General features: G+C 41.2%; 1 protein-coding gene across 3 annotated transcripts; it reads right to left on the bottom strand.

Moving 5' to 3' along the window:
- Positions 1-2,731: 2,731 nt before the first annotated feature.
- Positions 2,732-6,984, bottom strand: LOC104612686 (calcium-dependent protein kinase 26). Of its 3 annotated transcripts, XM_010280207.3 has the most exons (6): positions 6,846-6,965; positions 6,712-6,749; positions 5,375-6,260; positions 4,976-5,272; positions 3,681-4,097; positions 2,732-3,299 (listed from the first exon to the last, which is right to left on the bottom strand). In XM_010280207.3, exons 3-6 carry the CDS (start codon positions 5,961-5,963, stop codon positions 3,028-3,030), a joined length of 1,575 nt encoding a protein of 524 aa, XP_010278509.1. In that variant the 5' UTR covers positions 5,964-6,260; positions 6,712-6,749; positions 6,846-6,965; the 3' UTR covers positions 2,732-3,027. The 3 variants fall into 3 exon arrangements, with proteins under 3 accessions (XP_010278509.1, XP_010278510.1, XP_088746666.1); XM_010280208.3 differs by lacking the exon at positions 6,712-6,749 and having other exon boundaries at positions 6,846-6,984; XM_088890540.1 differs by lacking the exon at positions 6,846-6,965 and having other exon boundaries at positions 5,375-6,754.
- Positions 6,985-12,823: the final 5,839 nt, after the last annotated feature.

Here is a 12,823-nt window from a genome sequence, read left to right as displayed (position 1 = left end):
TTCAAGGTTCATGGGTGCTCTACATTAATGCTTTGTTCATTTATCTGTCAGATAAGCAGTTGTTTTAGGATGGATTGCAATTGCCATTTGTTATATTTGATTTGGTAGGAATGAGAAATGCTTTAGAAACCACCAATTTATGCCACAGAATCTTATAATTATTATTAACTAGGCATTTCAATTGTAGATTGTTACAATCTGATCTAAGTCGTAGACAATATTTTCTGCCAAAATTTTTGCTTCAAGTTAAACACTCGACAGATATTATCATATTCACTGATGTCGGGTCGATTACTTATACCTTATTCTCTTTTGGGATCATCTTATTATCAAGGAACCTATCGTGTTTGAGAATATATGGTGGCAGGACTGATAATTTAGATTCTATTGATCAAGTTGAGCTCTTTGCTATCTGTAGGCTTTTGAATTTCTACAGCAATGGAATCCTGGGAGTGTGGTTTCATGTTCTAATTCGCAAAGGGTGGTGCGAGCGTTACAAGAACTGTTTTTAAAATCGGATTGGACCGGGTGGTCGGACCGGAAAAACCGGGAACCAGTCATTTGATCGGTTCCGTTTTCCTCCAAAACCGTTTTTTCTCCCGAAATCATTGATTTTGGTCAGCAAACTGCTGAACGGGCTGGTTAACCGTTCGAACTGTTTTGACCGTTTTTCAAATTTTTAATTTTTTTTGTCAGAACGGACCGGCCATTTGGGTCAAACGGTCAGACCATTCGAACCGATAACTGGACCCCTGACCAATTCGGTCACCGGCGCATTTTTAAAAACCATGGTTACAAGAGAAGTTTGTGTTGCCTTGGTCTTGCCATTGGCTTTTGATGAAGACTAGGGCTCTTTCTGTTAAACTTGAAAATGTTTTATTGTTATGTAATTCGACCATTCAAATCAATAACCGAACCCTGACCAGTTCGGTCACCGGTTTGTTTTTAAAAACCATGATTACAAGAGAAGTTTGTGTTGCCTTGGTCTTGCCATTGGCTTTTGATGATGACTAGGGCTCCTCATGCAGTGGCTTTGGCCAAGGGCCACCCACATAACTCCCTTTCTTCCTTTTGGAGTTCGCATCCTGTGAACCGACCAATACGTTTGTTGAAGACGTTATAGTAATGCTTAACAAGCAAGCTAACGGGAACTAACCGAGTTATCTTATCAACGGTCGTTTCATTGGTTGGACTAGGCAGTAGGCACTAAAAGACAAAAAAAGAAGTCCACGAAAATCATCTAACAAAACCGGATCACCAACGTCCGCGCAAAAAACGAACAGGCGGCCAGCGGCAGTAACATTCATTTGGTAAACTTTCGTGTCCAATGGCCACCGGAAATATAAAATCAGACAGTCTATATGAGAACTGGTTTCATTCGGTATCTGCTTTTCTCAACTTGATTAAGAGACTAATGGTGCTGAGTTGAAGCTTTAGTCATTTCAAAGTAGTGGTTCCTTCCAATTTGAAGCTTCGATTGTTTCAGAGAGGAAGGGGGTAGGGTACCTCCAGTTTTGAAATCGTTAAAAGAAAAAGATAATATTAACAATAATAATAATAATAATAATAATAATAATAATAATAATAGCTCAGTTTATAGGGAAAGAAAAAGCAATAGAAAGAACTGGGGCCGATCTAATCCAGTGTTCAACAGTGGAGGGCATGACTATGGACAAGGGGATCCATCGTTGGAGTTGCAGCACTGGTAATGTCGTTCGAGGAAACAAGGGATGGCAGGAAGAGAAAAAAAAGAGAGGGAAAAATAACAAGAGAGAGAGAGGGGAGGGAAATCCACCTCTCTTTAGTGTCGTTGCTAAGAAGAAGGGGAGTTCATTTTTCGCTGGAATAACATTGTCAAATGTTGATTGCCCTACACATCGCCAATGATCCGATCTAGCTAGGGTTTAGATGAGAGAGAGGAAGGGGATTTTCATTTATTTGAATATGACTTTCTTATTTTTGGTCTTTTACTGCCTGGTCTAACCAATGAAACGGCCATCAACAGAATGTTAGTTTCCATTACCTTGCCTGCTAAGCCATTAGTGGTGATGTGTTCAACACGTATTGGCAGGTAACCCACGGGGGTTCATAGGATGCAAAATCTTTCTTTTGATACTTATTCCACTAAAATACCAGTGGACCGGTGGTTCAGGACTATATAAGCATATACATGTTATTTAATATAATAGTTTTATATTTTATCTTTCAAAAAAATTAAAAAACATTTGAAAAAATACACCACTGCAAATTGATAATAATTCAAAATATCAAACACCCTCATCCTAAATACCAATAAGGCAATACCCACCCATGTATTAACACCAATTCTAAACTGACACCAACCCACCCCACCTGTACCGTAGGGTTAAAACTTCTTACGCTGAGCTGAACATTCATTCTCCCAACATTCAGAGAAGTACACTGCAGTTCTAGATTTTTCTCGGCAAAGCAAATCGCCAACCAATTTCGGGTCAATTCAAACACTGTTCGACGCACTCTTTCTTCCGCCAATAGAAGAATGCGGCCGATTGGTAGAAAGGCTAGAGTCATAAGTTGTCTAATCTAACTAATTCATTCTCCCAGAAAGGGTAGACTCATAATTGTTCGAAGCTTCAAAGCAGAAAGAGAGAGAGGCAGGGCGACGGCGGGGTGGTAACTGCTGACTGGTGAAGTGGTGAGAGAGGGGGAAGAAAATTTCTCTGTATAACACATGGATATTTGAATTTGGAAGTTGGACGTCTGAAGCTCCGACATATTAAGCCGTGACCTATTATTACTTAGCTATGCTAATATAAACAAACTAACAGTTTACTCAAGTTACAAAAGCACCAGCACTCATTCATTACACGACCCCTGCCCGTCAAGCCTATAACTACAACTGGCACCAACACAAGCTTTCTCAGCCACTTCAGACTCAATTACCAAGAAACACCACCAAATTTTTCAAAGCCTAGACCAACTCCTGCATCCAAGTCCCGCCCCAAGTTCAGTTCGCTGGTCATCCTCTGCCAAACATTGCTCTATTCATCAACAAACAAGGGAGGACCGAAGAGAAGCAGCACTCGGGAGGTGTGTGCATGATGCCCAACGGATAACCGACTCAGTCTCCATGAGATCAAGCTGTTCAAGTTCCCCAAGCCCAATTGTACGGTTTCTCTTGCTGTGGATGCCAAATACCCTAGATGCAGGTGTTACTCCCCCTCTTCGTGCATCTACTGCCTTGTTTGCCGTTTCTCCTGCTTCTCGCCCAAAGCAAGTCGTAGAATCCGGCAATAAAAAGAGTTCCCCAGTGCTTGTTTCTGTAAAACCACCAAGATATCTGGTTAGATCAGTGTTTCTATTACTATAGCCTAAATAAATAAATGAACAAAAAAAAAGAACAGTCCACCCTTCCTCGAACTTCTTCCTCCAATTACCCTTTGTTGCAATTAAACAAAATTTCATTTATATCCGTCCAACAGTCCAACTGATGGAACAATAAAATTCCACTTCTAAGCTCTAACATCCTAACCAATGAAATGAAACAATAAAATTTTCTTATACATTCTTTTTAACTTGTCTTTTTTTCAAATTTCAATCTCTTTCTTCTTTTGCCATTTTATAGAAAACATATTACTTCATTACCACTGCTATACACGTGTGCCAAACCTACTAAAGAACAAGTTAAGATCATCAAATACCTCTCTGGACTGCATTAACTCCTGATATATTGGCCACGAAACCCAGTGAGTTGTTATTCCTTTGCTCAACTGCAGGGCTGGGGCTAAAGAATGCAAAGCTTGGCATTGAGGAAATTGGAGAAGAGAACACTGGGCTATTTGATTCACAACGACCGTGAAAAGAAAATCCACCAGAAACCAAGAGAGGTGTGGCGGGATCAATCAAGAAAGAAGAAAATGATGATCTACATGTAAATGCAGGAGAACAACCCACTTCAGAATCACCAGAAATAGGGGAACTAAAGCTGAAGTCCTGATTCCTGGCAATTAGTGTGGTAGAGAAAGATCCACTACCCAAGTCCAATTGCAGACAACTTAGGCCGTCACATTCATTTTGTTCTTCTTCTGTTTGTCCACAATCTTTTATCCAAGAGTGATCTGCAAAACATGAGCAACCAACATTGGAAATAAAGCTTAAAATGGTGAATGCATTAAGGAGCTTCCTAGAATAGATCTTTTGATTTCACACAAACTGAAGTTTGATTAAATTATAAATAAATCACTCGACATGGATTTTGGGATACCAATATTGGAAACTTAGTCATATTAGCTTCAATGTATCACAAACAACTGACCTAATCAGTACCAAGAAGGCATCAGTTTTCTGGTAGCTCAGTCATTCAATGAAACCAATTCTTCACTCCTTGCTCCAATACCATTCAAACTCCTAAAAAGAGGGGTGATTATTCCATCTCATATTAACCCAGTAGGAAAAGGAGACCTATAATTATTTAGTAATTTAGTTCTAAAAGACAGAGCATCAAAAGATACAGTAACAAATAAAAATTAAGTCAATAATGCGTTAAAGATATATGAGAATAACCAGAGCACGAATAGCAGCAAAAACAAAATCAATTTGTGGTCTGGTATTTAATAAGCATCACAACAGCTACATCACTTTTGGAGATGTGCCTAAACTTCATAGCCTACATGATCGCAATCATTTACAGCAACAAAAGAGCCATAGGCTGCAACATAATGCCACTAACATGTCATTATGATTCCTAAATCTCTTGGCTAGAATTTTAGTTTAATAATTATTGCAAATGCAGGAAAGTTGCACCCAATTCTCCAGTTTAAAAAGAGAACCCCTATAATACAGTTCCCCATTTAAAGCCCAAAGTAGGAAACAGAACCATTACCCTCACTTTAACAACAATTCACACTTCTAAGTCCAAAGTAGGTATCAGAACCACATTGTTGCAATATCAATTATTTACTTTGCAATTCAATAAACTACAACGTAATCAACATACCTAGAACCTGAGCAGCAGTGAGCCTTTTTGCAGGATCCGTACAAAGCATCCCATGGACCAAGTCCTTGGCAGAAGTAGATATTCTATCCCAAGGTTCAGATGGGAACCGAAGATCAGCTGCCCTAACAGCATCAAAGATCCTTGACTTAGTTTTCCCCCAAAATGGTGGCATGCCACTAAGGAGAATATAAAGGATAACCCCTGCACTCCACACATCAGCAGCCTGGTTGTAGCCCCCTGCCAGTACCTCAGGTGCTATATAAAATGGGCTTCCTACTGTACCAAACAGACTCTGCCCTGTTGCAACAAATATCTAAATGCTTATAACAAAGAACATAACTTCTATTAAAATAATAGAAGCTCGATAATCTAACAAATAAGCGAAGACCAAAAGCTTACCTGGTTTGATGTAGGTTGCAAGACCAAAATCTGCCAATTTAATTGGAGAGGAAGATGACCTTGTAGCCAAGAGAATGTTCTCTGGCTTTAAATCTCTATGAACAATGCCGTTGTCATGACAATACATCACAACTTGCATCAGATGACTGAAAAGCACCCGGGCCTCAGACTCGGAGAACCTCCCATGTTTCTCTAACCGGTGGAAAAGCTCTCCACCAGCACAAAGCTCCATCACCAAATGCACATAATCCTCCTCCTCATAAACCGCCTTGAGATACACAACATTTGGATGCCCAGATAACCGACTCATTATTTCAATCTCAAGCTTGATACTGCGGACATCATCCAGTGTGACTAATCTCTCCTTAGCGATGGACTTGCATGCCAACACCTCTCCGGTTGACTTATCTGAACATGCCCTGATGACTCCAAACTGTCCCCAACCCAATTGCTCTCCCAAAACATATCTATCTTCCAACTTTGAGGTCTTGTTTGTGTCCAAGATTGTTTCAGTCAGGCTTGCAACTTTGTAGCAGTTGCACGGTTGTGTCGATGAAGAGTTGCTGCTGTTGCTCTTGGCAACAGCCATACCAAACTCTCAAAATCCTCTTTGTATCCAAAATACCAAACTGTGTTCTAGTGTTCCTCCTCTTCCCCGTTCCTCAGAAATGGGGAAACCATATTGTCAAATCTATGTATCAATTTTTCCAATTTTCAAAACGTATAAACAGGGTCAAGAAAAAATGAAAGAAGTTCCCCATGTAGTAGTTGAAGTTTGAAAACGATTCTTATGGTGACAGGAGGATTCTAGAAGATACAGCTCTTGAATGGTCAAAGCTCAAAACTCTAACACAGCAGAAGTTTTCTTCAATCGTTGCTAAGTCACCTGTTTTTGGAATTCCAAAAAAAAAATCCAATTTCAGTTTCCTTGTTCTTTTTTCACTGACCAAATTATGGAAAAATTAAAGGAAGAAAAAGAAAGAAAACAGGAGATCGTTTCAGAAGCTTTCCTCATAATAATGGATTTTCCTCGTTCTTCCTTCTAAAAAATGTACAACATTATTTAAACTTCCTGAGCTAGACTCACTTCAATCCCACAATAGAATTCAAGCCCAACAAATATATCTCCAAATAGCCCAAAATAGCTCAACCATTTTAGCTAAATCCCACTTGAGACTCAAATTGAGAAACCTTATTATTCGAAAACCGCGTGAAAACACCACCAAAAATAAAAGCAACAATAAACCCTAGATCAGCTATACATAACTAGAAAACACTTAACATCTGACACTTCATAAAGAGAAACAAAAAATTATCAAATACAAATTCAAACAAACCTTGCCAGTAAACACAGCAGATCCAATGCTTCTGTAAACTATATAAAACCATGAAACATATCAACGACTATTAATTAAAAAACCCACATTTAGAAATGCCCAGTGAGAGAGAGAGAGAGAGAGCGGGGACTGACCTGGAGAGAGAACCACTACAAAAGAGTCCATTGGAACTCTGACCAAGCCCGACCGACGGACCGACCATCTATGGGTTTTTACAATTTTCCGGTGCTGCAAAGCACTAAATTTTTGTGATGGTTTGTTAAAATAAAATAATTCCCTTTCGGAATTCGGACGCGAAATCCAGTTTTAATTACGCTTTTTTTAATGGTGAGTTTGTCTATATCAATATTATATACCACTTCACAGCTATCTGCTATTGGCTTTTTTTTTTATGACCTCGGGGCTTAACACAATTAATAAGTTAAAATTCAAGCATTATTTTGGCAAATTTGAGGGAACTTCATTGACTCATGGGGATTGACAATTTTTTGAAAAAACTCATCCTCATGTGAGTTTTCCCTCATCAAATTGCAGTTCGCATCCCAACAAATGTGAAATATGTGCATAGGGAGACCGGATCTGCTTCACACAGGGCGCTTCACACTGATTTTACACGCACATTCTACCATGCATTGACAAAACATTTTCTACTTATAAATTTTTATTTACGAGAGATATTCTCAATATACGGTGAATGTGCGTGTAAAGCGCCCTTCTGTGAGGAGCAGATCCCGTTTCATGCATAGGTGTAGTTTTTGCCAGATGGCAATGGTGATCAGGACTCAACACTCATGGGATGTTTGGGATCAGTTATCAGTCTTGAGATTCTTGATTCTTGAGGTATAATTGTCTGGGGATTGAGTCGTTGGGTACCTGGTTTTGTATTATTTACAGTGGGACACAAGTTGGTGGGTGGTGCCCAGCTGTCAATCTGGTTCTACTTAGCTGTACGTGTACGTACATTTTTTTATGGTATTGAGATGGGCAGCGTGTTCGAATCTTGATGGGGAGTACGCTCAGCCCGTACTCGGATTTTCGTTGGATTGGTATCCTTTGCTTTTTTTTGTTTATTCTTTTTTATCAATTATCACTTTTAACTTCACATCCGCAATCCTCGCTGTTCACTGATCTCTAGTCTGTCTAATAAATTCTCCCACCGGACGGGAATTACTTTGGCTGTTGGTGGAACAGTCCGGTTCGGCTTCAGTCATAGCGTGAAACTAGACATGTTCATGGGCTCGGGCCGGGCTGGGCTTTTACTATTCATTAACAGAAATATGTTAGGCCCGAGCCCGAGCTCGGCCCGACCAACAGGCCTACAACTTGGGCCCGAGCCCGGCCCTAATAAAAAGCCCGAAGCCCGAGCCTGAGCCCGAAGCTTGACCTAATAAAAAAATTAGAAATTTTCCCTATTCAATAATCAATATAAATCAGAATTTATTTACATTAAAAATATATATAAATTCAAAATTTATTTATATTAAAAAATATATATAAAGAAGGGAAAGAGGATGTGGAGAAGAAGAATTTGGTTGGAAAAAGAAGGGAAAGAGGTGAAAAAAGAGGGGTATTCAACTAGTTTTTCTAGGTTTATTTATAGGTCGGGTCGGGCCGGGCTCGGGCCGGGCTATTTTGGAAAATCCCGAGCTCGGCTCGAATTTATTGCGGGCCGGGCTTTTTGGCCCGAGGTTAAGCCCTCGGACCTATATACCTGTTCAAGCCCATCCGGGGACCGGGCCGGCCCGTCAGGCCACCCGGCCCATGAACAGGTCTACGTGAAACCATTCGAACATTATGAGAGGATGACACGCGTCTATAAGTTTGTGTACATTCCTCATTCATGCGGGGATGGTAAACGGGCGTTTAACATGAATGCCATTAGCCATCTCTCATTTAAAGTATTTTTGTGAAAACCTTTCATTCTCTTCTTTCCCGTGTCTCTCCATTATCCATCCAAACCTTTCGTTCTACTATCCTCTCCAACCGGTGAAGGCAAAAGGCATCATCGGCGAAGGCAAGCTTCTTCCAGCGACTGGCGACAGAGGTTTGGTGTTTCTCTCCCTACAGTGATTCGTTTGCAACTGAAACCTCAAAAGGCAAAGGCATCACCAGCGAAGGCAAACTTCTTCCGGCGACCGACAACAGAGGTTTAGTGCTTTTCTCCCTGCGGTGGTTCATCTACAACTGAAACCCCAAAAGGCAAAAGGCATCAATGGCTTCATCTACAACGGCTTTCATCTGTGATGGTTTAAAGGCATCAATGGCTTCATCTACAACGACTACATTCTACTTTGGTATATTTTAGAACAGAACAATAATAAAATCATTTCTGGGTTATTTTTTTCTCATATGTAAAACCATTTCTTGGTTTTTTTTCTTCTCTTATTTAAAATCTTTTCTGGGTTTTTTTTTCTCTTATAAAATCATTTCTGTGTTAATTTGTTTTTGGGTTATTTTTTTTCTCTCATGTAAAATCATTTCTAGGTTAATTATTATTTTTTGCTCTTATGTAAAATCATTTGGGTTTGTTGAATTACTTAATTTGTTTGTGGTTTTATTAGTGCTTAATGCTTATTGCTTATTGCTTAATTCGCATATTGCTTACTGCTTAATTTGCCATTTATCAACCAATGTGTTACGATGTGCCAAATAGTAACTTTGGCTCTGGTTGACAGCCATATGCCAAGTGTTGTTGCGCGGGTTGGCCGAGGGCAACAAGGTAAATTCACCCTTCAAGCTCTGAGCATTAGCCGAGGACCTCGAGGCCTCGGAAGAGGTTGACTGAAATCGAGGGCAGCAAGTCGAAGCGAAGTACTCCTTCCGAGGACTATGGTAGCCGAGGACTGCTAGTTGAGGCAGGGTCCCCAATGATCTGAGATGCTGCAATACAGGAAGTGTCAGAGACCACGGGGTGGATACCCAAGGCGGAGGCACCAATGCTCAAGTTAGTAAGAGGTGTGAAGTAGGGGAGAGTGCAAAAGTGCTCCTGGAGAGAGTCCTCGGTTGCACCAGATCTCCCTGAATTAATGTTAGGTAGATAATGTAGGTGCAAGAACTAAATGAGTGAGTAATGTTGGAGTTACTCTGTTCCAACCCCTTTTAAGGGGTAGTTACCTCTTATTTATAGGGGTGACAATTTTCCCCATCCCCGACGGGTACCCAGGCTCCCCAACCCCATCGGGTCGAAGATGGAGGTACCTTGGCAGGGTCGGGGTCGAGGATGGGGCTACCCATGAATCCCTAATCGGGGATGGGGACGAGGACGGGAACAGGGAATGCAATCCCCGCCCCGACCCATCCCCGATTAATATTATATATATATATATATATAATATAATATTATATATATAATATAATATTATATACTATATAAGTATAATAATTATTAATTTATTTATAAAACAGTAAAAACTAAAAGTATAAAACATAATTCGAAGAAATCAAGAAAACTTAAAAAGTTGGAAAACCCTTAACCCTCGACTAAACCAGTTACCGGTCTTCATTCTTTTGTGTTCGACAAAGAAGACTCAAGAGAGGCGACTGAACCACAAAACTAGTAAACCCTAGCTTCGTCTTCGTTGCTGATTCGCCAACCGCCGACCACTAACTGCCGTTGCTGACTGTTGCCACTGCCCACTCACCCGTCGGACATTGAATAGAGGAGAGGCCAGGGAACTGAGGAAGAGACTTCGTCTTTGTTGTTGTTTCGCAGACCATCGACCGTCGTTGCTGTCATCGTCGCTATCGCTGTCACCCTTCGGATTCTCTCTCATCAATCATCATCGTCATAAACTCTCCAAAGTCCCAACGGTCCTCTCTCTCCCTCTTAGTTTCGGGGATTCAGGTCTCCCCTTATTTTTTCTCTAATATTCATGGTCCCTAAAATTCTGAAACGGAAGATAATCACCCTATTTCAGGCTTTCAGCACACGTTGTTTAGAGTGTCTCCATATTTTCAGTAATTCAAAGCAAACGTTGTTTAGAGTTAAGGCGCTACATGAAACGAAATGATTCTTATTCCTATACCATAGATTCACTATCGAAGACGGATCCTCTGATGATTGGTAACAGAACCGTGCGATGAAATTAGTTCAGATTTTAGATTTGTTTGAAACTGAAGAACATTACAATTTTCCTTACTGGTACCCAAACAGGGTCTCAATGTATAGAACTACTCATTTATATCTAATACCCTGCGATTCCACCCCTTTAGTGGGGATCTCGTTGGTCCACATTAACGCATTATCCAGACACTTGTTTTGTCCAAAACCCAGAACTATTGAATAATGTCCATCAGCCAACTGCTAAACCAATCATTCTCTTTCAATCAATCCATTAGAACCTTCGAAGGAGTGCAATTTATAAAAAGTTTTTGGACCTATGAGATCCAATCAATCTCTACAGGCGAAGGAATCAGGCCAGCTATGCTTTACCCAAGTTCTCAAAATCAAATTATTCAGTTACAACTTACAAGGAACTTGTAAAAAAAAATAACAGTAATATATAATAATAAGTGGTAAAACAGATTCAGATTTGGCTCTACTTCTCAATAATCTATACAACATCTACGAGGAAAACCAAGCATAAAAACAACATCCAATTCTGCATTTGTGGTTTGAGCCCAAATGAAGCACGAAGTACCACGTTGTCGATCACAGGACCACAAAACACAAAATCTCTTGTCTGACTCGTGGTTATGCTAACGAAGCTGATGTTTGTTAGAGTTGAATCTGCCTTGAAAGTCATGAGGAAGCTTTGGGCCAAGCCGGTTCCGTTGGTCTGCATCGTGATGTTCATTGACGTAGATCCTGCTTGCGCCTTCACAATGAAATCTCCCACATAAGAGTCGTTTGCATCTCCAAGTACAAATTCCAAGTTATAGGCCGTACCCTTATTGAGCTCTGTTGCTGTTTGTATCCCAGCTGAAGCTCTCGAAACAATCTCAACTGCAGCTTTGCCTTGTGGAACTTGGTAGTTTTTGGAGTCTATGTATTTCACTAGCCGTTGATGCCTTAAAACCACCGCAGATGAAAGCCGTTGTAGATGAAGCCGAAAAAGCACAAAGTTGCAGATTAAGTTGTTGATGCTTTTTGCGTTTTGGGGTTTCAGTTGCAGATGAACCGCTGTAGGGAGAAAAGCACTAAACCTCTGTCGCAGATTGTTGGAAGAAGCTTGTCTTTGCCGGTGATGCCTTTGCCTTTTGGGGTTTAGTTGCAGACGAACCACTACAAGGAGAGAAACACTAAACCTCTACCGCCGGTCGTCGGAAGAAGCTTGACTTAGCCGGTTGGAGAGGATAGCAGAACGAAAGGTTTGTGTTCGGTTCATGGCTGAGCTGGTCCTGCGAGACACGTGCCCGCCTAGCTATCGCCTTGCCATGTCACCTAAGCTTGGCCACATCGGCTTAGATCGGCCGACCTGTACTATTACTATGGCCCCCCGTCTTATCCTTCTAGCCACGTCAACTACACATCATGCGGATGAGCACAACTACAAATAAGGAGGAGTAAGGAAAGACGACTCCGCTGGAGAATGAGACTCTATCCCGAGTACCTCGGCATCTAACCTCACCCCGACAACCCCGGAAGCCCAATCCGACCTGGACACGAATCTTCGGCTATAAAAAGGCACTCCATGCTCAAGGTAAGGGATCTAACTTTTGAAACTAGTATTGCTACTTACCTCGGACCGGCATCCTCATAGCTCAGCTCGACCACCCACCACCTCTTACTGACTTGAGCATCAGAGTACTTACCCGAGGATAACTCCTTGCACCTCTGAATTCATGGATCATGCTCAGGGCCGACCTCTCCTCCCAAGTGAGCGCCGACCATTGGGGCTACGACAAAGTCGTCATCAACTCCCGCAGCTCGATAGGAAAAGGGGAACCCCCGAGAATGCGTATGAAGAATAATGACTCCCGCAGCTCGACCAACGACTGAATATTCCACCGAGTGGAGAAGTAATAGAACCCCTGCTGGTGGTGTTTCAACTGGAGCATAAAGTTCACCATCTCCAGGGTCAGTTCAATATCGCAGACGGCATAGTAGGACATAAGGCTGAGCAAGAATCTAAAGGAGTTCGGCATCAGCTGCACTGGCAACACCCTGTAC

Source organism: Nelumbo nucifera, chromosome 6, assembly GCF_055504915.1.
Source record: "Nelumbo nucifera cultivar China Antique chromosome 6, China Antique-T2T, whole genome shotgun sequence".
Taxonomy (NCBI): domain Eukaryota; kingdom Viridiplantae; phylum Streptophyta; class Magnoliopsida; order Proteales; family Nelumbonaceae; genus Nelumbo; species Nelumbo nucifera.
This window is presented reverse-complemented; position numbering and strand designations above follow the sequence as displayed.

What these genes read in the sequence shown, in the direction of transcription:
- LOC104612686 (XM_010280208.3), bottom strand. Translation starts at nt 5,963, where the DNA reads ATGGCTGTTGCCAAGAGCAACAGCAGCAACTCTTCATCGACACAACCG. An exon ending in CACTGCTGCTCAGGTTCTAG is followed by an intron (nt 4,098 to 4,975) that starts GTATGTTGATTA and finishes CATGTTTTGCAG; the next exon opens with ATCACTCTTGGATAAAAGAT. An exon ending in AGTTAATGCAGTCCAGAGAG is followed by an intron (nt 3,300 to 3,680) that starts GTATTTGATGAT and finishes GTGGTTTTACAG; the next exon opens with AAACAAGCACTGGGGAACTC.